The sequence below is a fragment of the Salmo salar genome, chromosome ssa10 (assembly GCF_905237065.1).
Source record: "Salmo salar chromosome ssa10, Ssal_v3.1, whole genome shotgun sequence".
NCBI classification, from domain to species: Eukaryota; Metazoa; Chordata; class Actinopteri; order Salmoniformes; family Salmonidae; genus Salmo; species Salmo salar.
In genome coordinates this window covers 73,743,642-73,769,837 of record NC_059451.1, presented here as the reverse complement: position 1 = coordinate 73,769,837, position 26,196 = coordinate 73,743,642, and the positions used below count along the sequence as shown (strand labels likewise).

Genomic DNA, 26,196 nt, shown 5'->3' with positions numbered 1-26,196 from the left:
GGATAGACTAGTGTGATGCTACAACCTCCTTATAAAGGGATTCGCACGTTGTGTCTTGAAATTAGAGCACATTGCCTAAATTTGAGGTCTCCACAGAGTAACTGAAAAACAGCTGTCATGTATTCGTTGAACGTGGAGGACATGCTTCCTGTGGCCGAGATGCCACTCTTCTGGGTCGGAGCATTCACCGTGGCCTCACTGTCTTTGTGGGTGCTCCACCGACTCCTCCAAGGTTTTCGGATTTGGGTCTGGGGAAATGGACAGTTGCTCTCGCCGAAACTGGGCAAATGGGCAGGTGAGTTGGTCACATGGATTCCTTACGAAAAAAAAAAACAAGTCACGAAGGCTGCTCAAGAAGCCTTGAGCTCGACAAGAAAATGTAAAAATTAAGATATTTACGCCAACTTTATTATACATCAAGAAAATACTGCATTCTCATCATATTTGACGTATCACCGACTTTAGAAAGTTTAAGTTGTGTATCAGGACTATCGCGTAAACGCACTAACAGGTTAACAAGATCACGCTTATTGGCTTTCCAGTGTGCAACAGCCGCACTTCAGCACCCATGACTGAAGTTCCAGACCCCAAACCAGCATTGTTTTTCGCCATCCATTCGAAAGGATGAAGATGTCCAGTATAGATAAACCACAAACCAAATTCCGCAGGTTGTGCGCTCATTTAGAGATGGGTAATGTGTGGGTGAGAATTTATCCAGCGGCACAGTGAACGACATTAGCCCATCCACATGAGATATATATATGCCCAATTAAGACGTGACCTATATTTGGATTTACCCCAAATGTAGATTGGTCTCTGTAATGTTAACATTTCATACGTTATTCAACAGTTTATAATATACCCCGGGCTATAGTTTGGTCATGCGTTCATTGTTGCCATATGTTTTTTGTTTAAGCAATTAATAGGCTACCTAAAATGGGTTATCAAATGGATTGATCTTAGTTTTTCGATATTGTTATCTGATTAGCTTGAAATTGATTTGAGTTTGACCTCATTCTAAGCATCCAGCTGTATTTGGTCTAACTCGTATCCTGTGTTTTTCAAGTTTTATTTTAGTGTTCAAACTAGGGGCTTCTGTCGCCGTCCTGGTCAAATAAGAGTATATTCGCTGTTAAGACATTTTTAGGATCGTGTCTTTGCATAATGTGGAGCCTAGTCTCGTTGAAATAGCCTTGGCCTAGCTTGACCCAGTTATCCAGTCTTCTCTTTCGAGAATACTACTGCGTCTGGGAGCAAAGGCGCGTTCTCGTCTTGCTGCGCAATTTGCCGAGCGCCCCCATACCATCCTCTACGTTCTCTTATCCAAAACGATGACGGTGTGTTTTTTTTTTTTAAGCTACATCTTTATCCCTGCATCATGACGTACGTTTGTCTAAAGTTGTTTCTGGGTTTGGATGGCTTCGTTTATTTGGTTCCAAATGAATGTCATGTGCGTTAGATGAAGGAATCCAACATGTGTCGCATTGGTGGAATGCTTATTGAATGCGTAATGGCATAGTTTGATGTTCTCTTGGTTTATATGCTTCGGGGTACCAGTGTACATCGGCGCTCTAGCTATGTGATCGGTCATTGCCTTGTCATAGATTGCGACACATTTCCAAAATCATGTCATGCGCTCACGTTGAATGGTCGCTTGACTGTAACCATTATATAACCCTTGCAGCCCATCTCCGAATTTATTGATGCACATTCTGAGGTTTGGCATGCTGCTAACCTACATCACTATATACTAATGGAAAAACTAATATTATAATTCATAATTGCTGACTGATAATTTGATTTATTTCATGTTTTTTGTGTGGGTGCTATTTTTTGGTTTAAAGTGCTACCTTGGAATTTCTAGATACATTTTTTTTTTGTGTGTGTGAAATATGCATGCCTCACCCAGAAACCAACAGTCATAGGAGTACCAGTCTGACTAGTCTCTTCTCACATTAATTTCCAATGTCAGTCCCTAGAGTATGCACAGCAGTTGGCGGTGACAAGGGTATGGAGAAACGGGTTCCTGATCCTGAAGCACAGGTCTAGCAGCCAGGTTGCACCACGCATGCATGCTCATTCACTCTCAAGTCACTTTACAGCCTCTTCTCTGTAGCCTGATCCCAGATCTGTTTGTGCCCGTCTTGCCAACTCCTATGGTCATTGTTTAAACCACACAAACAGATCTGGGACCAGGCTACCTGTTCATGGATGTCATACCAAATGTTTTTGTAGGCCCATCTGTCTGTTGGCATCTTCAAAGTATAAAGTTACGTAATTGCAATGTGTGTACCATAAGGCCTTTCTTAGAAAAAGATGCAAAGTTTGCTGACTTGCATGTAGCTCAGGTTTCAATGCACAGTTCCCATTGCAACACCCATGGCCTGGCTATTAACACGAGTGACAGATCTCGCCTGACGAGTTCTACTTGCCCAAAGCCACTGTCAGAACAGTGTGACCCTGTAGTGGTAGGTAAAAGTAGCCCCAAACCACTAATGCAGTCTCGGTTAAGTTTTCTCCCCCTATGGCTAAGGTTTGGATTAAAGGTTGAAAATCTGACTCTAGACCTGTCAAGCGCAACTTCTACCTCAAGGGCTGGTTTCTCGGACTAAAAAGCAGTGTGCATACACTTTTGTAAATGATGTATTCATACTTAGGTCAATTATGTGGACACCCCTTCAAATTAGTGGATTTGGCTATTTCAGCCACACCCTTTTCTGACAGGTGTATGAAATCGAGCACACAGCCATGCAATCTCCATAGACAAACATTGACAGTAGAATGGCCTTACTAAAAAGCTCAGTGACTTTCAACATAGCACTGTCATAGGATGCCACCTTTCCAACAAGTCAGTTCGTCACATTTCTGCCCTGCTAGAGCTGCCCCGGTCAACTGTTAGTGCTGTTAATGTGAAGTGGAAACGTCTAGGAGCAACAACTCAGCCGCGACATGGTAGGCCACAGAGCAACAACGGCTCAGCTGCGAAGTGGTAGGCCACACAAGCTCACAGAACGGGACCATCACATTTTGGATATGCCATGTCTTGCAATATGCAGACAGATGGCTTAAAAGTACATTTTATAAAAACACAATTTTCAATTGCACACTTGTTGTCCAGGACTAGGTTTAATCTGGTTCTGGGATACAGGCCTGAGAGTATTACTAAAAGGACACCAGTGAAGAAATTCATGATAGAAAGGAGACGTTCTCAAATCTCCATTATGTTTTATGCCCCCTTTTTCAACCTTCATGTGTCTTGCTGTAGCCTGCCAGTACATTGGCCACATCTCTTGCGCACATACTTGATTTACGAGCTACACAAGTGTTTCACTGGCATTCCTTTGGATGCTCCAGCGAGGCTGGCGTGTTCCCTGAGTGGAGGGGACCCCTGGTGGTAGGTTTGGAGTCATACACCCTGCCAGACTCAAGGAGGCATCCCCTCTTGTTCTCCTGCCTTATCCATCTCTGTAAAAGCTCTTGCGTAACTATAGCATCTTATGTGCTATGCACTGTCCTCCAGTAGTTATGAAATTCAAGTGATCTACGCATATATAAGTAACAGATTTATATCCAAAAATGTGACGTTTTTGTTTAGGGGGAAATGAATAGTTGACGCTGTTTTAGAAATTACATTCTGTAGGGTGAATATACTTTTCATAGAGCTCAGCGATCCCTGTCTTGTTTTTAATGTGAGACGTGTAAAGAAGTTATTTCTAGACTCGACCGGTCTGTCTTGTAGAAGTTCTCCCTCTCTCTCCCCACCTCTTCATTAGCTCACAGAGCAGCACATCTTACATAAGGATACCAGTGTGCTGCAGCTGATATACATTGCATGGGGGGGGGGGACAGAAGCTTCTATTTCCTTTTTAGAGGTGTGGATCAAACCAAGGAGTAAGATTTTAGAGGGGTGTTTTTGCCTCTGTAAATCTATTAACAGAATGGATGACGCTATGGTGTTGGAGACTTTGAAAGGTTATTCCTATGATGTAGCTCATGAAAAGGTCATTGAAATTGGATTCAACATTAGGGAGACTAGGTTCTATGCGGTGTATTTCATCCATTGACGTTGATGGGCAGAGACTTCCACAGGGCATTTGACATGCACCTTGTCTCACAACCTCAAACTCTTCTTATGCCTTTTTCTCCCCCTCCTTGACATTAGTTTATTCAGCGATTGGAACAGTTACATATTATAAGGGATGGGTGTAGCCATTCAGGAGTTAGTGTAGGGGTGACATGGAAGACTGGTCAGTTCTTATGAAATGTAAAGGACCTTTTTATTTGGTAATGACTGTCATGGCAACAGCATAAAGGATGTGCGGAAATTCATCTTTTTGATAAAGGGAAAGTTGTTTAAAGGTGACATGCAAAGGTTTTCAGTTGGTGTACTTGTCATGAATAGGTGCTGTGTTTAATTCCTTGTAAGGAACATGCACAGCCAGTCAAAAGTTTGGACACCTACTCATTCAAGGGTTTTTCTTACCTAAATTGTAGAATAATAGTGAAGACATCAAAACTATGAAATAACACATGGAATCATGTAGTAACCAAAAGTGTTACACAAATCAAAATATATTTGAGATTCTTCAATGTAGCCACCCTTTGCCTTGACAGCTTTACACACTCTTGGCATTCTCTCAACCAGATTCACCTGGAATGCTTTTCCAACAGTCTTGAAGGAGTTCCCACATATGCTGAGCCCTTGTTGGTGGATTTTTCTTTACGCTGCAGTCCAACTCATCCCAAACGATCTCAATTGGGTTGAGGTCGGGTGATTGTGGAGGCCAGGTCATCTGATGCAGCACTCCATCACTCTCCTTGGTCAAATAGCCCTTAGACAGCCTGGAGGTGTTGGGTCACTGTCCTATAGTCCCACTAAGCGTAAACCAGATGGGATGGTGTATTGCTGCAGAATGCTGTGGTAGCCATGCTGGTTAAGACTGCCTTGAATTCTAAATGAATCACTGACAGTTTCACCAGCAAAGCACCATCACACCCCCTCCATGCTTCACGGTGGGAACCACACATGTGGAGATCATTTGTTCACCTACTCTGCGTCTTACAAAGCCATGGCGGTTGGAACCAAAAATCTCAAATTTAGACTAATCAGACCAAAGGATGTATTTCCACCAGTCTAATGTCCATTGCTCGTGTTTCTTGGCCCAAGCAAGTCTCCTTCTTGGTGTCTTTTAGTGGTAGGTTCTTTGCAGCAATTCGACCATAAATTTGACCATTTGGGGGCGGCAGATAGCCTAGTGGATAGTGTTGGACTAGTAACCAAAAGGTTGCAAGATCGAATCCCCGAGCTGACAAGGTAAAAATCTGTCTTTCTGCCCCTGAGCAAGGCAGTTAACCCACTGTTCCTAGGCCATCATTGAAGAACAAATTCTTATTTTAATTGACTTGCCTAGTTAAAAAAATAAATGAAGGCCTGATTCATGCCTCTGAACAGTTTGTCTGTTACTTGAACTCTGTAAAGCATTTATTTGGGCTGCAATTTCTGAGTCTGGTAACTCTAATGAACTTATCCCCTGCAGCAGAAGTAACTCTGGGTCTTCCTTTCCTGTGGCGGTCCTCATGAGAGCCTGTTTCATCAAAGTGCTTGATTGTTTTTGCGACTGCACATGAGGAAACGTTCAAAGTTCTTGTAATTTTCCGAATTGACTAACCTTAACGTCTTGAAGTAATGATGGACTGTCGTTTTCTCTTTGCTTATTTGAGCTGTTCATGCCATAATATGGACTTGGGTATTTTACCAAATAGGGCTATCGTCTGTATACCACCCCTACCTTGTCACGACACAACTGATTGGCTCAAACACATTAAGAAGGAAAAATTCCAGGGTGCGAAGCTGACACCAAGGCAAAGGGTGGCTACTTTTGAAGAAAATAAAATATATTTTGAGGTGTCTTACACTTTTTCCATATGTTTTGTTGTGCTCACTATTCTATAATGTAAAAACCCTTAATGAGTAGGTGTCAACTTTTGGCTGGTACTGTATGTGACTGAAATGTGCCGGTCACTGAGGAAGGGTCAGCAGCTCCATTTATGCTTGTGAATGTGCTTCCCCCTAGTGTTGTAAATGGAGGTGGGGATTTGAAAAAGTGAGGGTGGCTGGTTGGAGACGGCGGGAGAGTTGCGTTTCATGTGACGAACACGCGCTGTGACACGTGCTGCAGCCGGGGCTGCTGGGTAGAGAAAGCTGTAGCTCTTAATTTCAAGCCCCCGCCACTCCTTCCCATCTCCTCTCTTGCTCTATCCCTCTCTTCCTATCAATTTCTCATTCATTTCTTGCCCTCTGTGAGCCCCTCCCCCCTTTCTCGCTCCACTGTCACGACTCGTGTTTCTTTATTAGAAAAGGAAGTTCCATCGGGTTCTTTCTTTTTTTAAATAGCCCATGTTGCACTTAGTCTCAAAAAATGAATGCAATAAAATAAATACTGCTATTCCACTTTACTTGTTCAGACTAGTCGGTACGTGTATGAATGAGACTGGTTTAAACCTGCTCTTTTAAAATTACGTTTTGTTAATGTCAGTTTATTCGGCAGGTAGCCAAGTGGTTAGAGCGTTGGACTAGTAACCGGAAGGTTGCAAGATCGAATCCCCGAGCTGACAAGGTTCAGGGGCAGAACAACAGATTTTTACAAGGCAGTTAACCCACTGTTCCTAGGCCGTCGTTGAAAGTAAGAATTTGTTCTTAACTGACTTGCCTAGTTAAATAAGGGTAAAATAAATTCCACTTTTTTTTAGTAATGGATGGTGTTAGTCCTGAGGCACACAGGCTCATGAAGTACATTTCCACCAAGTTAGGAGAGCCCACCTTAGGAGTATAGTTGTAATGGGGTGAATTGAATAGTATTCACGGCATAGAACTGCACAAGTATCTTGTTGCGTTTGGTAGGCCAACATGCACAGAACCAGAGTCCATCAGTGCATTTGGCGGCAAGTCCGTGCATGCACAACACAATGTGGTGACACCAGTGACTGTATTGCATCATAAATCAACTTAAGGCCTATGTTCTGTTTCAGTTGAGTTCTTGGGTTTTGGAATAGGTACATCCCTAGGCAATCATTCTGAACCCTAACCCAATTCTCCTCTTGCAGACTTCCTATCATGTCTTGGTTGTCTGAGAACCTTGTGGAGAAGATTTGCACAACGTTGACGGTGAACGACTAAAGACCTGCATTGACTTTGTGTGAAGCTGTACAGTCCAGAGTTTGGGTTATTGATTACCTCCTTGGCAAAAGCGCTTAACTGCAGAGCTTTGCACACTGTCGACGAGGCGTGTGGCTCCACTATGTTTGATAACCAAGACCTTATTGGAAGAGTATGTAAGATGGGGAATTGGGTTAGGGTTCAACTGAAGCACTGGTTGTCCCAAATGGCACCCTATGTAGTGCACTACATGGGCTCTGTTCTCTCGGACTCTGTCTGAGCATCATAACGCTGCCCTACTGGGTTTTCCTGCTGTCTCCTGTTGAGGCGTCTGAAATCTCTCTAGTGCACTTTAGTACCCCTCTGCAGAAAAATCTGCTAAATCTAAACTTTTTAAAGTTGTCATTTCTCTTGCAAATAAGGTTAGGTAACATTAATGTAGTGATCGATAATATACTTTCATCTGAATCTGAACTACAATTTCAAGTCTAGACTTTCATGCAACATTACAATAATCTAGACTTTCGTGCAATGTGCCGCCATAGTGATCTACAACTGTACAGTTCTACGGTAATACTACTGAAATGGTAAGTTAGATTACTGCGCTGTTGGAGCTATGAACATAAGCATTTTGCTACACCCGCATTAACATCTGCTAAATATTTGTTTGATTGGCAGGTGCCACAGGAGGTTATGTGACGTTGCAGATAGCAATTTAATGACCACAACATGGCTTTCATTTGGAATGGTGAAACTAGGGATTCATCATGGAGGCTCAGAGGGAGGACCATCCTCAGTGAATTTCATAAACATGGAAACGCATTGAAGAAGTTATCCTTTTTATATTCACATGTGACCAAATTGATTAAAGCACACTGTTTTGCAATGGTCTACAGTTGCCTCAACAGCACTCTGTAGGGTAGCACCATGGTGTAGCCTGAGGACAGCTAGCATCCGTCCTCCTCTGGGTACATTGACTAAAATACAAAATGTAGGAGGCTCTTGGTTCTCACCCCCTTCCGTAGACTTACAGTAATTATGACAGGATGGAGGATGTCCTCTGGAAGTTCAGAGCTCTTGCAGCATGAACTGACATGTCCTCCACCCAATCGAAGGATCAGTGAATTAATCAACTACTGAAAGCATAAGCTACAGCTAGCTAGCACTGCATTGCATGAAATGTGGTGAGTAGGTGACTCAAAGACAATAGTTCAACAAATACATTTCTTAAATGGAGATGCAAGTTTATTTTTTCAGTTTCACTTAGCTAGCAAATGCAGTTGGCTAGTTTAGTGCCTCAGCGGCATGTTAGCTAGCTGACTGACTATCCAACACAATACTGGAACTCTTCCAAGTCAAGGTAAGCTTTTGGTTGTATTAATTTGTTGCCACCTGGGCGTGCCAGTGTAACTGCATGATTGTAGCGCGTTTGCTAATGCATTAGTTCTACAAGCTATGTTGACTAGGATGTTACTTTAGCTAAAATGGGGACAACGATGTAGGCTGTGTGTAGCGGTTATGATATGGTTTTGCTTGGAAAGGCTTTTTCGCCTGGTCACATACAGCTGATGTGTTGTACATTGAAGTCCACAAGCGATGGGAAAATGTGAGGAGGAGAATGCATAGAGGCTAGAATGAATACAACGTAGCTGCTATGATCAGGGATGTGTTCATTCCGCTGATTCTGTTTAAACTTTTCTTAAACGTAAGCAAACGCAACGGGGATAAAAATACCTCAATTTGTCCAGTAGAAACTCTTGTTTGCCACTGGACTAATGATTACACCCTAGATAAGATAGATGCAGGCAAGAGTGTGAAAAGCAGTATTGAATGTGTCAGTCTCGCACAAAAGGTTAATCTCGACCTGTGTGCACCTACGTTGTAAACTTTCATTAATAGGCTAGGTTATAGGAACCTCATTTGAATATCATATAGTAGCCTAAACCTATCGATGTTACATTGAACTGGGTGACTGGAATATGAATGACAGTCATCCAACATGCTGTAATAGAAATAAGGCCATGCTCATGGAAAAAGGAATCGTCCTCCCTCATCCTAAACGGCACTGACCGCCACTGGGATTCATAGTTCCACTGCTGTAAAGGAAAGCCTGTTCTGGTCATCAAATTTAGATCTGCAACAGTTTATTGTCCATTGAAATTAATTCCTTCCATTTTTTTAAAAATAAGTTATCCCCCGGTAGGGAAGTTGCGATATGAAGGAAAATAACAAGCCTGTGGGAGGCTATTTTTGCACACTGTAATCAAATATAGATGCTATATTTGGTCGTGGGCGGCTCGAAGTAGACTTATTTTTGCTCTCGGCTCATCAAGCATTAGTTGTCGACTTGTTGTTTTTTTTTGCCCATGTGACTTGCTGCTTTTTCTGCTATTTAAAGCAATGTGTTTGAGATGGGTGAATGCAGGGATGGTGGTCGCGTTGGGTTTTCTACTGCAGCCCGCCTCCCTACCACACCTTTCTCTGGCAGGGGAGGGCTGGCTCGTTGATAGGAGGGACAGGGGTACGACAAGTGACTTAACAGCTCCTGAGGAAAGGGGCAACACGAGGACCGCATCCTCTCCACGAATGTTAATTGGGGTTTTAGTGAGGGATGGGGATTCACTTTTTTTTTTTTTTTTGCACCCATTTTGATTTGCAGTTTTTTTTTCGGGAGCTACAACGCTATATTATATACAGTCATGAACGGTGATGCAACAGGATGCTAAAAATAAGTATGATTGCTCCAATGCCGTTCTGTATTTTCTTTTGGGCTGCACTGCAGAGTGTAGACCCCGTTTTTAGCCATAACAGGGTTTATTTCTCCCCCCCCCGTGTCCATTCCTCCCTTGTTGGTATTCAGGTGCTGCGGCAGGCAGGCGAGATCCAGACGAGGCTGCGTTCGGCTCCTCGCTGCTATTTTTAACTCGTGCTGCTTTTTTTAGCCCTCAATATGAATATTGAGCAGGCGCACTAGCGGTTCGGGGGGGGGGGGCAGTGCCCCTGTGACAATTTTGGATCCCCTTGTGGCCCCCCTAAATTTGGAGTATGAAATTATTTTTACATTTTTGCTATTGTTCTTTTTTTACATCCGTTATTAGACAGTGGCAACGATGATGATTATGAACATGGTCTTTTGCCTGCTAATGCCTGCAATGCAGTGAAGAAAACAATATGACTACAATAACGTCTAATGTAACTGGCCCCTCTAACAGTACATCTGGCCCCAGCTTGGCCCCCCCAGTTGAAATGGTCTAGAACCGCCACTGAGCAGGCGACAGGCAGGGTCAGCTCCACTGTGCCTCTGAGGAGGGAACGTCGATATGCAGCAACTACCTTGTTTACGTCATGTGTAGCACTGAGCGCCGAGTGCAATTTAAGCCCCCCCCCCACCAGGGGATAACTTAACCAAAATGGCATTGAAAATGTGTTGTCTTAAATATATTCATATAGAGGAGATGGGAGTAACACATCTGAGCCTCAGACATTCTACACTGAACACAAAATATCAACGCAACATGTAAAGGGTTGGTTCCATGTTTTTAATGAGCTGAAATAAATTTAAAAAATCCCAGAAATGTCCCATATGCACAAAGTGCTGATTAAACAGCATGATCATTACTCAGGTACACCTTGTGCTGGGGAAAATAAAATGGCACTCTAAAATGTGTAGTTTTGTTGCACAAAGTGTGCAGTTGGTACGCTGACTGCAGGAATGTCCACCAGAACTGTTGCCAGAGGATTTAATGGTTAATTCTCTACCATAAGTTGCCTTCGACCTTGTTTTTAAAGAATTTGGCAGCATGTCCAACCGGCCTCAACAGCAGACCAAGTGTAACCGAGCCAGCCCAAGGACCTGAACATCCGGTGGCTTCACTTGTGGGGGGGTGCTGAGGACTATTTCTGTCTGTAATAAAGCCCTTTTGTGGGTAGAAACTAATTCTGATTGGCTGGGCTTGGCTCCCAAGTGGTCTGCAGCCCTGCCCAGTCATGTGAAATCCATAGATTAGTGCCTAAATTTTAAGTTGCCTGATTTCCTTTTTATATGAACTAACAGTAAAAAGGTGTCCATGGACACACAGTAACCGCTCGTCTTCCCCCCCCCTGTTAGGGGCGCCAGTCGCTGTGGTGTCACTTCTGTGCCTGCTTGCGTAGCTCCTTCCTCCTTCCTTCCCGTAATGCTCCACTCACGTGAGGGGAATTTTAAAATCCTGCTCTGTGAATTTAACAATGGGAAATTTGGACACAATGTTCCTTTCTGGGTCCAATGGGTGGAAATGTTGACTGAATGGGTGCTGTTATATATTTATCTATCTATATCAGGATCTTACCAACAGATTTGTGTTGAATCTGTTTCATTCCGTTTGTTACGTGTCATTGGCTTTTGGTTGAATGAGTAAATGCAAGTCTTTATTAACATTGGTTGTCATTGTAGCGCACAACACAATGGGGGCGATGGGATGGTAAGTCAAGCCTATTCCCTATATAGTACACTACTTTTGAGTCCTATTTGTGCCCTGATCGAAAAGTAGTGCACTTCATAGGGAATAATGGTACGTCTGGAATGGCACACTGTGCCACCTATACAGTGAGGGTGCCATGAAATGCAATATCCACTTGCCACAAATGTTATTTGTCATTCTCTCATCCTTGCCAAAATGAGTTTGAGGGCATGGTTCTTTTCTATAATATGAGGGAGCGGTGTAGCCATTCAGGAGGGAGGAGCGAATAGAACATTCTGAGCTGCAAAACCATCGGACTAACTTGAATCTGCAATGGTCTCTTATTTTTTTTTGCGTGGATTCAGGGTTCAAAACCCAGTTTATATTCCCTTTGCCCCTTCGTCTCCTCTCTCCTATTCACCGTCTTGTAGGCAGATGGCGTGGTATGCGAACATGGCGCTTCCTCCTCCCTTCCACTCACCCTGTGTCTTGTGAATACCCCTCTCCCATCCCTTAGTCTCCCGCCTTCTATTCCCACATAAATGCATACCCTTTGTTCCACATGTGTTAATATCTCTGTGGAATGCGGTCGGTACAGATTCAGAACCTCTCCTACCAACCCCCTCGGCCCATTCCGTTCGCTTGTTTCAGTCCATCTTGTTTTGTTGGTTCACCCAGCCAATCCATGGGACTATATGGTCATTGTTCCCTGAAAGAGAATGTGTTTCTGAGTTGGCTGTACGTGCTCTGAACTTTGGGTCAAGTCTCGGGTGAAGCAGGGCGGGGGAGGAAGTTAAAGGATTTCTTGAGTGCAGGAACTTCCAGTCCTGACAAGACTGCCCTTGTCATAATGAACCTATGCGGTTGTGTTCACGAAACGACGTGCAACTTTTATTTTTTTTAAACAAACTATAGATGAATTTACATGTGCAATTTGTCGGCATCATGCACTCTCCTGGTGTATTCCTAATCGGGCATATATCTCACGACCAACTGCGTGGCTCACTATCTAGCATTCAGCTCCTCTGTTGCTCATGTACAGTAGCTCACTATGGCATTTCTCTTTTTGAGGGATGTGTTGGTATACTGTCATCTTTAGCCTGGTCATACTCTGCATGTAGCCCCTTGTGCAGGGGAGTGTACTGTCTCCTCTCTCGTCTCAGCCTGATTCTGCAGATAGCCTGATGCGACGCAGTCAGTTGCCCATTGAGGCTTTTCTGCCAAGGAGCGTTTCATTCTTAAGATGGGCGGGGGGGGGGGAAAAAAAAAACAATCTGCTTCTCTCTTCACTTTTGACTGTGCTCGCTCCCTCTCTTCTCCCTCCTTTCACTCGCTTGTTATTTTCCTCTCTCTCTGTTTCTATTTTTAGCCGCCCCTAGGATCCCTGTCCTCCCTCCCTCCACACATTTCTCTCGTGCTCCTTGTTCGTCATCATTCCACCCCTCCCTCTCCTTGTTTCCCTCTCCAGCTTGGTGCCAGAGAGTGGCTTCTGCCTGTCTGAATCTTCCTCAGCCCTGGGTTGGTTCCTCTGTGCTAGTGCACAATGGTTTGTGCTGGGGAATAGAACATATTGGTGCCCACTTAGCTTCCCACCCTAAAAATCCTGCATGGGGGGGGGGGTGGCTTGGTTAGTGTTAGCATGAGGTGTGTGACTGTGACTATCAGTCAGGCATGGAATAGGGGTGAAGGGCAGAAGCTGGCTAAAAATAGCTGTACGCTGTCCTGACAAAGCGAGCCGAGAATGACACGAACATCCGTCCGGACTCCTTGTACCTCTAGCCATCCTGCTTTACCTCCACTGTCTTTAGTCTCTTGCAACCACTTGGAATGGAACTCTCTTCAGCCAACTGTAAAAGAGCATTGTCGGGAGGCCTTGTTTTAAAATGTAGTTTTAGCTAAATGGTAACATTTTAGACTCATTTTTATTCAGTACCGCATGATAATGGACAAACAAGATTGTTGGGCGCGTCTCAGCTGATTTGCTTTTGTCCTAGTTTTTTTATTTTACCGTTTGCTATCCAGTCACCCGTGAAGGCTACAGTACTATGTTAACTCTGTTGCTGTTTGGATCCCCCAAAGAAGCAGTCTGACCAGAAATGAAGGCGTGTCATGATTTCGGCTAAGACAAGAATTTTCTCTGCAATTAGTTTCTTTGAAAGCCTTGACAGAAATTACATGAGGTCACTTGTGTTACTGTATTTGGACCCCCAATATATTGTATATTCCCCACTACATGTTAGAGGTATACACTGTTTCAGGTATGGTGTATAGTGACTTGGAGCCAGGCTGCAAAAAAATGTCAACGGAACCGATTCCTAGGTTGCACGTCTGTCACTCGGTTGCATCATGCCGTTATGAACGTTCTCAAGCTGCCCTCGATGGCACCAAAGTGGTGATCGCCTCTGTCCAGAATGACTGGGCTTAATAACTACTGTTTAGTCTGAATTCCACTATAGTGCCTGGAAATACGATGATGTTGCTAAAGTGGTCAAATATTTAGTAGGCAACGACTTTGCCAGCAGCATGTCAAGTTTACGTTAGACAGATGGCAATGTTGTCATTAGCTAGCAAAGTTGGTCAAAAAAAAAATAGCTAGCAATGCTAACATTAGCTAGCTAAAATCTGGTGGCCTCCCCTCAATCATAGCTAGCTAACGTCATCTGGTGGCATCAAAAGGTTTTCCTACTAATTTTGTTTTCCTCCTTTTTTGAATGGCATTGTATTTCCAAGCCACTGTAATGCACTTTGGATAATTTCCATCAGCTCTCATTGACGATGCATTGAGTTGAATGCTCAACCGAGGCATCGGTCCAAAACGAATGTATGACCATGAGTACTGACTTTTTTTATTTTTCTTTCTCTCCAGTTGTGACGGGAGCCACAGACGGCATCGGTAAAGTCTATGTGGAGGAGGTAAGTTTCCTGCATGACCCCTTTATTTAATTTCCTCCATTGGAAAAGCTTAGTGATGCACAGGCCATGGTAGGGAGGGCTCTTCCAGGTCTATTGTGGAAAAGGATTCTTGCACACACCCACACTTGTTTTTCTGTCCTTGGTGGGGGACCTAAAATTTCCATTCCAAATCCTATTTTCCCTTACGCCTGACCTTAATTGTAACCCTAAACCTAACCCCTAAGCTAAAAATAGCCTTTGTCCTTGTGGGAAATGTTCCCACCTGGGAGAATTTCTTGTTTTTCTATCCTTGTGGGGATGTTGGGGGATTTCCAGTCTCCACCAGGATAGAAGAACAAGAGCGACGGTAACAAGGCTAGCACTCAGCTCCTCACGCAGTTCCATGTTGAGTTGGAGCACCCTTGTCAAATGGGCCACGCATGCGTTTAGAGCAGTAGCGAAGGCTTAGTCAAGACCGTAGTTGGCCGAGGCAACCGTGACAAATGGTTCAATGGGAATCTAGTAAGTCTCTACGCTTCTTTTAAAATGGAGAGTTCCCTGGTTCAATGTAGTCTTCAGTGATTGTGGTGTGCTGTTCTAGCCTACTCATCCCGTCTTTCTTGCTCCCTTTCTCAGCTCGCTCGTAAAGGGTTCGCCGTGATTCTCATCAGTCGCTCCCAGGATAAGCTGGATGACGTCGCCAGGCAGCTTGGTAAGTGGGGCGGCAGGTAGTCTAGTGGTTAGAGCGTGGGACTAGTAACCGAAAGGTTGCTAGGTGGAAATCCCCGAGCTGACAAGGTAAAAAAAAAAAATAACGATTGTTCTGCCTTTGAACAGTTAACCCACTGTTCCTAGGCAGTCATTGAAAATAAGAATTTGTTCTTAACTGACTTGCCAAGTTAAATAAAGGTGTTAAGAAAAGTGTCGGACATGCTAATTGGTGGAGTATAGTGTGTGCCTTGTCAGCCAACTCTGTCTGCTGATGTACATAATATGGCCACTGTGTAAACCTTCCCCAGCCCTCTCTAAAAGGCTAGCCTGTGTACGTTATTACAGGACACTGGGACGCACACACGCACCTCCGTGAAAGCCTGGAAGATGGGGATGTCCATATGGGCAGGCCTGCCTTGACGCATGTCTCTGTCCTCTTTCCCTCAGCCCTTCAATCATCCATCAAATGTATTTATAAAGCCCTTCTTACATCGGCTGATGTCAAAGTGCTATACAGAAACCCAGCTTAAAACCCCAAACAGCAAGCAATGCAGGTGTAGAAGCACAGTGGCTAGGGAAAACTCCCAAGAAAGGCCAGAACCTAGGAAGAAACCTAGAGAGGAATCAGGCTGAGGGGTGGTCAGTCCTCTTCTGGCTGTGCCGGGTGGAGCCCTCATCTTCCCTTTTGGGGTGTAGAGTTGGCTGTATATTAGTTGATCTGAAAACCCTCATTCTCAGTGCTGTGTAATTTTGTTCTCAGGTGCCGTATATTAAATGCATAAAGGATACTGGCACACTGACTAAAGGGGATTTTTTATTTATTTTAAATGACCAAAATCGTTTGTTTGGTTGCATAAGTCAGTGGTCAGGTTTCCTCACTGCGTTTTGAATGACTGGTCCTTTATTTTCGGAAATGGCACCATAATCTTAGACGTTCTGGCCTTCCAATAATGCCACCGTAAAAGCGACTGGGTTCTGGTCTCCTAAGCCGTCACCTTGGGTGCAATGTCCCCTGTCGTGCTGACGATTCAGAGTGGGGTGATGGGTAGTCACGAGCAGGGCTCAAGGTTCCAGACCGCTGGCACTCCTCCACCTCGAACAATCAGCCTGGCAACTTAACACCCTCCCCTCAATCTGGCATCCCCAATCACTGTGCCAACAAACGATCCCTTTTCTCTACCTCATATAGTCACCTTTACTTTTTTCTTCAATTGGCTCACAATGAACCTGGTAACCCAAACCTACTTAATCTGGAAACCCCAATCTCCATACAAACCCTGTGACCAACTCCAACTCTTTTCCCCCTCAGTCTTGGACCCTTTGAGGATTTAAAAAAAAAATCAATGTCACTAGCTAAATATAGCTTCATGAATGGGGTGTGTCGGTTCATGGGGATATTCCAGCCTTGTATCTCTCCACTAGACTTCTCTACTCTCTTGTGGAAATTTCATCCCTATCCAGCAGTGCTAACTCCTGCCTGTGTATCCCTCTGAGTGGCACATCCTGGGATTTTTCCTCTTAGAATTTACCGGTTTGCCCATCAGACATGCTAATTGCAGCAGGCATATCAATGGAAGGAGAGGGTCAGGAGTTTTCAGGTTTTTATTAGTGGGTACATGGCGCCCTCTCCTGTTTGAGAAGGGGAAAGTTGTCTATATTTTTACTGCTCATTTTCAATGGAATTTTTGTTGAAAGGGGTACCACCTGTTTGATGGGGGTGACTGCAGAGTGTGTGATTTATCTTCTCTATTTGCCTCCTGTCCACAGAGGAGCAGTACAAGGTGGAGACCAAGACCATCGCCGTGGACTTTGGCCTGTCGGACATCTACCCCAAGATCGAGGCTGGACTGGCTGGACTGGAGATCGGAGTCCTGGGTAGGTGTTCCTTTGGTCTGGCCTTCGTCACCGTGTGTCTCTGTATACCACTTGTCCCCACACTACATTATCCTCTCTTTACACTGAGTACAAAACATTAGGAACACCTTCCTAATATTGAGTTGCACCCTGTTTTGCCCTCAGAACAGCCTCAATTTGTTGGGGCATGGACTCTACAAGGTGTCGCAAGCTTTCCGTAGGTATGCTGGCCCATGTTGACTCCAATGCTTCCGGCAGTTGGCTGGTCGTCTTTGGGTGGTGGTCTGTTCTTGACACACAGGAAACTGAGTGGAAAAACCCAGCAGAGTTCTAGTTCTTGACACACTCAAACCAGTGCGCATGACACCGACTACCATACCTTATTGAAATCCTTCTTTAACCTGTCTCCTCCCCTTCATCTACACTGAAGTGGATTTAACAGGTGACATCAATAAGGGATCATATCTTTCACCTGGTCAGTTTGTCATGGAAAGAGCAGGTGTTCCAAATGTTTTGTACATTGCCCCCACAAACAACTTTTATTTAACTAGACAAGTCAGTTAAGAACATTCTTATTTACAATGACAGCCTTCCAAGGCCATCCTGTCATCGGTCTCGTAATCAACACTGATAAACTACTCTTGCGTGCACACACTATTGCCATTGAGCTTTTATTTGTCCATAGTCGTGCAGAAGTGTGTGTAAAATTCTGTCATTGTTTAAAAGTGTGTATGTGTGTATTTCCAGAACAGACTGACAATGTGTTGTGGAATGCATGTTAGCATTTTGCTTATGACACCGCAACGCATCAGTCAGTCTTGAGTTCAAACCCTGGAGTTACCTGGGCGACACTAAGCCATAGCAATATGAGTGGTTTTGGGGCAGTGTCGTCATTTTATAATTAGCCGCCTACTAGTGATTTCTATTTTAAGTACCTCAGGTGTTTTTATTAGGATGTGTTGGTACAGAAAGTGATGTCTGTCCACATTCTTGGTGTGTGACTGTCACATTCAGGTAATTCTTTGTGAGGGCATATAAATTCACGTGCTGCTTGGCTTGCTCTTCCAGTTTAAGGTGCGGTTATATGCCTTTAAAAAAAAATTAAAAAATGTTTTAAGGAATGTCTGGCTCTCTTGTGAGGTCCTGTTGCCTCCTGGTGGTTCGGAAGTGTAATGCCATCAGTTACATTGTTCTTATTTGCAGTAACAATGGTCTCGTTGGCTTCTATTTTTATTCAACAGTGAATAATGTGGGAATATCCTATCCCTACCCTGAGTACTTCCTGCATATTCCTGACCTGGACAACGTGAGTTTTTCTGGAGTTAATTCTGTTTGGTTGGTAATGCGTTACCCGAGACTTCTTCGAAACCAATTGAGTGGCAATTAGGCTGCGTTTTACACAGGCAGCCAAATTCAGTAAGAAATACAAAATAATTGTTCTTTTGACCAATCAGATCAGCTTTTAACTTTTTTTTTTTTTAACCAGTAATTGGGTAAAATATCAATATTGAACAGAGCCAAAGTTCCTAGCTGTACTGTACTCTGTAGCAAATAGCAAGCACTCATTTGCATTTGGAGTTAAGAGGGGAGAGTAGGTGTCAAAGCTCCTTGTTCTTTTTCTTCATTCTAGTTCATCACCAACATGATCAATGTCAACATGACCTCTGTTTGCCAGGTAAGAGTTCTCTTGCTTCTGTAGCAGTTCTGTGTGTATAAATCTATACCATGGGGCAGCTATGCATGTCTATACCATAGATATTCATCTAGTTTTTCAGTAATTTAAAAAAAAACATGACTTTTTTTTATTGCACAGGTTGTGTGCACTTTGTCGGTCTGCGGCAAAGCTCAGGGGGTTTAGTGTTACAATGTGTCGACCGTACAGTGGCACAGGTGGCATGTCGATGGGCGTCCATCTTTCACGCTTCCTCTTCATCCTCTTTCCTCTCCTCCACTGTTGCTGCCACACTACCTGTGGTTCCCAGAGCAACGGTGAACTACACCAACGCTGTCTGTTTGCCACCCACGCACTACCATTTCTTCCCCCGCTTTCTCTCGTTCCTTCTCTCGTTCGCCCTTGCCTCCCACGCGGCTGAAATGTACCGGTGTGCTATACATCTCCCATAATGCCGCTGGGGTAAATCTGTAGCGGTAATGTAAACTTCCTCGCTGGTCCTGTATGACTTCATTCCCTTGCCATTTCAGTATTTTATAAAAAAAAAATGTATAGGTCGTGTTAGCATCCATCGAAATGGAAATTTGTCTTTAAGTTGAATATTTGCATAAAATGTAACGTATAATGGCGTCCCATATGACTTGTTTCATGTGTGATGTGTATTGGCACAGCCAGTGTGATTCCTGACCATGCTGTTTTGCCAGGTAATCGAACTGTTTGCTCAGGAGTTCACCTTTCTCTTTTCAGATGACTCGTCTAGTTCTGCCCAGAATGGTAGAGAGGTGAGTTCGTTTTCTTTAAGTGCTATTGCCACATTATAAATGAACATTAACTTTTTATTTGATGCTATTGATAGTCTGTTAAAGTGTGTCTGACTGGTCAAACGAGGTTGTCTCGGATGTAATTCTATAAAAACAAAAAAAGGGTTTTACACACTCATCCACATGACAAAGCTGTGCTGCACTGTAAAACTACAAACACTAAATCAAATCCTTTGTAGACCTAATATTATTTTGGTTACCAGTCTGTTCAGCTATCATCTCGCTGCTTGCTGTTCCTTTTTTCATAAAGGAACAGGCCGGCGCCAAGGCTGTCCTAACGATGGAACCTACATCAGAAAAGCCTAAATGTTCTCCCTTTTTTTTAGAATGACCATGAAATGAAGACATGGGCTTCAAATGTTCAGGACATGAGTTCAACAGTGTTAAACAGAGGATGCTTTTCTACCCTGCCTCTTTCTATCCCTTTGTTCCCCGTTCTGACCAGCTGCTTTTCAATTCACACAAAGTGCACCCTCTTCCGATTGGCTCTGACGAATCACATGGGATCTCTGCGCCAATGGGAAGGCGGGGCACATTTAGTGCCGTGAGGGGCTAACCAACCCCGTTTTTCACTACATCACTGCAGCAACCGGAGTGCTAAATGCGTAAGCAAGCCGCTGCCATGGCAACCCGCACAGCGACTATGATTAGTGTGTGTATGGCAGTCTACAGTGGCACTAGGCTGCTTGTGCTCTTTTGTGACGGACAGGAGGCTCTTTTGGCACTCCATGGCAGGGGGAAAAAAACTTCTAATTCCCTTTTGGTTTTTGTGTTTTCAGGTCCAAAGGTGTGGTCCTCAACATCTCCTCTGCCAGTGGCATGTACCCCGTCCCTCTTCTGACTGTATACTCCTCTTCCAAGGCAAGTGCCAGTCATAGACCTCCACACACACACGTTTATACCTTAAATACACACACTTTATATACATTGCATCATTTAACTCCAACTGCTAGTCAATTTCTGAGTGTGCTTTTCTGTCCCCTACCGCTGATTTCAGTTTGTCTTCACACTGATTTGGTGGAACAGTTTCAGTAACATGTCTGCTGACTTCAGACTCTGTGGCAGCAGATATGGTACAGCACTGATGAAGGCATAAAGCTGAAACTCACTTTGCTCTTTCGAATGGATTCAATTCCTGTTTTTGCATCTCAGCCTCCTTTAGGTTATTCCTTTTTTTTAATGGTTTTGAGGCCAGTACTTTTTGAACTCTACAGATTCTCTCTCCCACGTGCCGGCTGCCTTTCATTCTAGCCTGACCTCAAACCCTAATACTGGCTATCTAGGCACCAGATGTAACCCCCCCCAAAAAAAATAGTCTGCTGTCGGTGTCTCACCCTGGTTAAATGGCCACGCTCGTGCTTTAAAGTAACACAGAAACGCTGAACGTAAATGGAAGACCTGCCAACTTCAAGTATTCTGCGTTTTTAATGAAGGATCTGAGAAGTTACATTGTCGCTGTTGAAGATGCGAGAGTGACGTACTTTCACTCTACCCTTATCCGAGTACTTCCACAATCCAATTCTGTGGAAGACGATTGTGTCTTACACACAACAATGACACGCCTGCATCCCCTGATCTCTTCAAACTGTTTTTGAGTCTTTTACAGAAAATATCAGATCCCAGGTTGACAGTAGCTGGGGCCCCATACAGCTTTTCTGCTCAGGAGGCACTTCAGACAACTACTCTGAGACTGTCTACTGCTTCCTTTTTGCTCCTTTGCTCATATCCTTTGAGTTCCTCCTTGATACTGAAGACCTGCCCCTTGGGTGTGATCACTACTAGACCACTAAAAGAGGTTATGACTTTTGGCCCCAGCATTCTGTCTATTGTAAATAGCTCCCTGACTTCTGGCTCCTTTCCAGACTACTTTAAAACTGCTCTGGTCCAACATCTTCTGAATTAAAAAGCCCAGTCTAGACCCCCTCCTCCCTGAATAATTATAGACTCCTCTCTTAGCTTCCTTATTTATCCAAGATGTTAGTTGTTTTCAAGCAATTTGAGTATGAAGTCAGGCTTCCGCTCTCGTCACAGCACAAACTGCTTTATTGAAAGTCTGTGATAATGACCTTCTGTTTCTGTCGGTAAATGCTCTCTTCTAGTTCTTTTGGATCTCTGCGCTGTGTTTGACACTATTGATCATAACGTCCTTGTTGACCGGCTGGAGAGGTGGGTGTGACTCTCTCGTGTTGCTCTAGACTGGCCCAGTCCTGCTTTTTAATGTCTAAGAAATATAGCTTAAGTGAAGTCTGTCACTGATTTGGAGGTAGTTATGCACGTTTTTATTTCCTCACGCCTAGATTACTGTAAGTCTTTGTGTACCCATCTGTCAAACCACTCCATCCAGTTATTTCAAAATACTGCAGTACTGCTATTACCTGGCACCAGGAAATGTGACACAACACTTTTTTTTTAGCTGCGCTACACTGGTTACCACTTATTTTTTTTCTTTTTTTCTTTTTTTTGTATAAAAATGAAGTTTAAGGCTAGATTTGTTTTAGCCCCAACCTACATTGCAGAACTTCTCTCCCGTATGAGCCAAAACACAGCCTGAGGTCCCCTGGTAAAGCACTGTTGACCGTTCCAAAGTCTAGGTTGAAAACAGAAAGGTGACCAGGCATTTTCCATTAGGGTCCCCAGACTTTAGAATGGTCTGCTAGAGGAGATCAGGCTTGCAGATTCAGTGCAAATCCGCCCTGGAAACGCCCTGTTATAAAGATTTAATTGGCACTTCTCCTTTTTTCCCTTTTTAGTACTTATTTTATTTAATGATGTGAAGCACTTTGTTACTTGTATTGAAAAGCACAATACAAATAAAGTTATTGGTGCCCATCACAGGAGGCTGCTGAGGGGAGGATGGCTCATAATGTCCAGAACTGAGCGAATGGCATCAATCACAGGAGCCATGTGTTTTGACGTATTTGATACTATTCCGCTCCAGCCGTTACCACACGTCTGTCCTCCCCAATTAAGGTGCCACCAACCTCCTGTGGTGCCAATCCACCCTCATACTCATCCATATTTTCCATAGGATTTGTTACATAGAAATTATGGCAAATTAGTATTATTAGCAAAGCCTTTTTATTTTATTTTTTGGTTATCCCAGTCTTACAGGTCACTAGGGGAAACACTTTCTCTCGTAGGTGGTAATGGTCAGTATGTTTTGTTCGCTCCTTTAGGCTTTTGTGGACTTCTTCTCCCGGGGACTTCAGGAGGAGTATAAGGCAAAGGGAATCATTGTCCAGGTGAGAACTCATCCTGGGCCACATTCAGCAGGACACAGTGTTGGCCAATGTTCAGATACTTGCATTATGTAAAACCTAACCTGCTTCTCTGGCATTTATCTGCAAAGTTCAACAATGTATTGTGTACTGAACATGGTCCTGTTCGCTACTAGTTGCTTTCCAGTTCGTGTGACCTCTGACAGTTCCACAAAGGTAGTTAGTATGGCTTCTTCTTGACTGATCCTTAGCACAGAACAGCACCATGCAGTCATGCCTCTGTTTTTATGGCTCACACTACAAGCCTGTTCTTTGTTTACCTCAGTGTAACTCGTCTCTTTTTAACGTGGCTACGTTTGCTGTGTGTTATACGTTGTTTCATTTTAAGCTAAACTCTGCCCTCCAGAGCGTGCTGCCCTTCTTTGTGGCGACCAAGATGACCCGTATCAGGAAGCCCACCTTGGACAAGCCCACCCCGGAGCGCTATGTGGCTGCTGCGCTGACAACCATCGGTCTGCAGGACCAGACCAACGGCTACTTCCCCCACGCAGTCATGGTACGGCTCTACCGCTCATCTCCCCTTTTGTTTTTATTATTTCTTTTTTTGCTTTTGCTTCAACAAAACGTGTTGTTGGACAAATCCAGGGGAACTAAATGGTAAGCCAAATGGAACAAAACTTGGAGGAACTTATCTGAATTTGTCCAATACGTTACAGAACGTTTTGCTACGGTCTTCGTCTCTAAGGGCGTTTTCACACAATTTTGAGCTATGGTTCAAATCCAAGCTAGACTATTTGTTACATTGTATTTCATTTGTTTTGGCTGGTTTAACTTTGTCAAATGGAGGAGGGGGGAAAAAAAAGTCCTAAACAATATCACATGTCCATGCAAGTCATTTGTTTATTGGACAAATGTTATCAAGTTAAATCCGTTTAGTCGGATTATCATCAAGCATCACGTGTTCTAAACTTCATTTTCGCTTTGGTCTTCCAACAACATGCAGGAGGAAACTGCGCAATAGTTGTTATAACTGCGACGTGAATGGGCTATATTCAATAGCCTACTGTATAGCCCCCGTCTCCCCTAATCTGCGTCGGATGAGCTCATAAATGCTCTGCTACGCACAATGTTTCAGGGATCTCAAGTTACGATGTGCCATGCATTTCATCAAACGCTTGCCATCGAAACAACCAATAGTAATGTGCAACTCTGGTTCTTTTCCGATGTTTGGTCCGGACTGTGTTCTCGCCTGCAGCGAACCGCATCACGGTAGGAATTGAATCAGACCGAGCCGGAGATCACCCTTTGAGCGAACCACAGTGCGTTTAGTGCGCTCCAGAGTGCCGAATTTTAGCGTTTTTATACCAGTCCAAACAAAGCTACCCAATTGGGTAACCGCACCAGAGTTCTGGAAAAACCACATCAAACCAATTTGGTGTGAGAGACCCCTAACTAAATACACCCCACGTAGTACCTCCCTTTTCAGTCGGTTTTCCTCTGTTTGGGGGCAGAACTTTCCGTTTTAGAAATGTGACATGTAGAACTGATATGATTGTTTTTTTTGTGTCATGTAGAAGCGACGTGTTTCACATCACTGAATAGTATATACGCCCTCAATGCGTTTATGTCCACACTGAGTGCCAACTAACCTCTGACCTTTTTGTCTGTGTGTCCTCAGGGCTGGCTGACCACTGTCCTGGTGCCCATCAACCTGGTCATTTACTTTGGGGCAAGGATGAACCGTGCCCAGCGTACTGGCTACCTGAAGAGGAGAAAGCTGAGGGAGCTGGCCAACCAGAGTAACGGGAAGAGTGACAGGCTGAAGAGCGACTAAGAACCTCCCCCTGGTAGAACGGAAGCTGACCATAGAACTACCATACAACCACTCTGACTAGCCCTGACTCTCTCCATTTAGTTAGTCATTTCGAATGATTCACGGCGGTGTTCGGAGGATCTTTTTGTGTGTTGACGCTAACGGCTTTCTTCCTTGGAGCCCATATTGACGTAACATGACACGTCTTTTGAATGAAGTGGTTCAGCGATAATGTCTCTAACCAAAATGGCAGCTCTAACAAAGTGGCTGCGACAAAAACACATACTCTGCTCTCAGCACAGGGAATAGTTATTTTTCTATGTGACACAAAATAATTGCAGAGAAGAATCTTTAAAGGCCCAGTGCAGTCAAATGTGTTTTTTTCCCTTTTTTTCTGTTTTATATTCGTTTCCACACTGAGGTTGGAATAATACTGTGAAATTGTGGTAATGAAAATGCCCTTTTAGTGTAAGAGCTGTTTGAAAAAAAACGCCTAAACTTCAGCCTGTTTCGGTGGGAAGGAGTTTTGGTCTTCTATGGTGATGTCACCATGCAGTAAATTAGTTAATAGACCAATAAGAAAGCTTTCCAAACCTTTCTGCCAATAACTGCAAATTTTCAGTCCCCTCAGTCTGACTACTCCTAGACAGTCCTAGCAAAATCCTTGCTTGAGAAATTGCCCTTTTGCTAAGAAGCTATTTGTGGTTATTTTTGACCATTTTAATTAACAATCACAGTAATTTACTTGTTACCCAAAACATATTTGATATTGAGAAACATCTTCATTGGACCTTTAAACGGGGTGATTTTCGTTGACTCTGCTGTTGTAAGCAGAATGGTGGCGGGCCAAATCTTTTTTTAAATATATTTTTATACATGTACGTAAAACCAAGCCTCAGGCACATCTTCAGGTACTTCGCACAGTGTGAAGTGCAGTTTACACACTGGCTGTGCCTGGAAAGTTTACAAGCTATCACACCCCTCCCCCCAGCTTGTTCGCCTTAACTGTCTAGCTGAGTTATTGTCAATCAAGAGTGTTGGCTTTTTGTGCATATTTACGTTTTTGTGTATTTAAAAAAAAAAAGTGGTGGGTATTTGTTGCACTGATGCGTTTCTCTTTTTTCAGTTGTCTAAGCTTTAAGGTATTTTTTTTTCTTATTTTTTTTTTCTATAAAATGTAATTCTTATCCACATGCCTTCCAGTTCATGCTGGCATTGATCACGTCCAATGAGAGGGAGTCTTGCACATTGATGGCTTTATATGGAGCTGTGAATGCGCTAAATGATAGTAGTTCCATTGAAAGCTAATACTATACACTTGCCTTACAAGTTCAGACTGTATTACCAAAGATTGTGCACGATAGCCTTTTGGAGTGGTGAGGGACTTCAACATGCACAACGGTTTGTCTGGGTGTTGGTCTCTGTATGACTTGTTCTGACCAATGTCCAGACTCTAACCATGGTGCCTTATGAAGATTTCTCAGGTGTGAAACTACCAGTTTATCAGGAATTTTGGAATTGCAATGTACTCTGTCACTCTTGCTGCTTTGCACCTGTACGATTTAATCAACTTTCTACTTGATAAATTCTGTACAAATAAAGAATGTGGTCTGTATTTTA

The 26,196-nt window shown here is 43.6% G+C and overlaps 1 protein-coding gene across 1 annotated transcript; it reads left to right on the top strand.

Moving 5' to 3' along the window:
* Nucleotides 1–26,196, top strand: hsd17b12a (hydroxysteroid (17-beta) dehydrogenase 12a). Its single transcript, XM_014124714.2, has 11 exons — nt 1–295; nt 14,462–14,508; nt 15,124–15,199; nt 16,966–17,073; nt 18,294–18,358; nt 18,683–18,727; nt 19,472–19,506; nt 20,325–20,406; nt 22,722–22,787; nt 23,170–23,319; nt 24,442–26,196. Exons 1-11 carry the CDS (start codon nt 118–120, stop codon nt 24,595–24,597), a joined length of 1,008 nt encoding a protein of 335 aa, XP_013980189.1. The 5' UTR covers nt 1–117; the 3' UTR covers nt 24,598–26,196.

What these genes read in the sequence shown, in the direction of transcription:
- hsd17b12a (XM_014124714.2), top strand. Translation starts at nt 118, where the DNA reads ATGTATTCGTTGAACGTGGAGGACATGCTTCCTGTGGCCGAGATGCCA. An exon ending in ACATGACCTCTGTTTGCCAG is followed by an intron (nt 18,728 to 19,471) that starts GTAAGAGTTCTC and finishes TTCTCTTTTCAG; the next exon opens with ATGACTCGTCTAGTTCTGCC. An exon ending in ACTTCCCCCACGCAGTCATG is followed by an intron (nt 23,320 to 24,441) that starts GTACGGCTCTAC and finishes GTGTGTCCTCAG; the next exon opens with GGCTGGCTGACCACTGTCCT.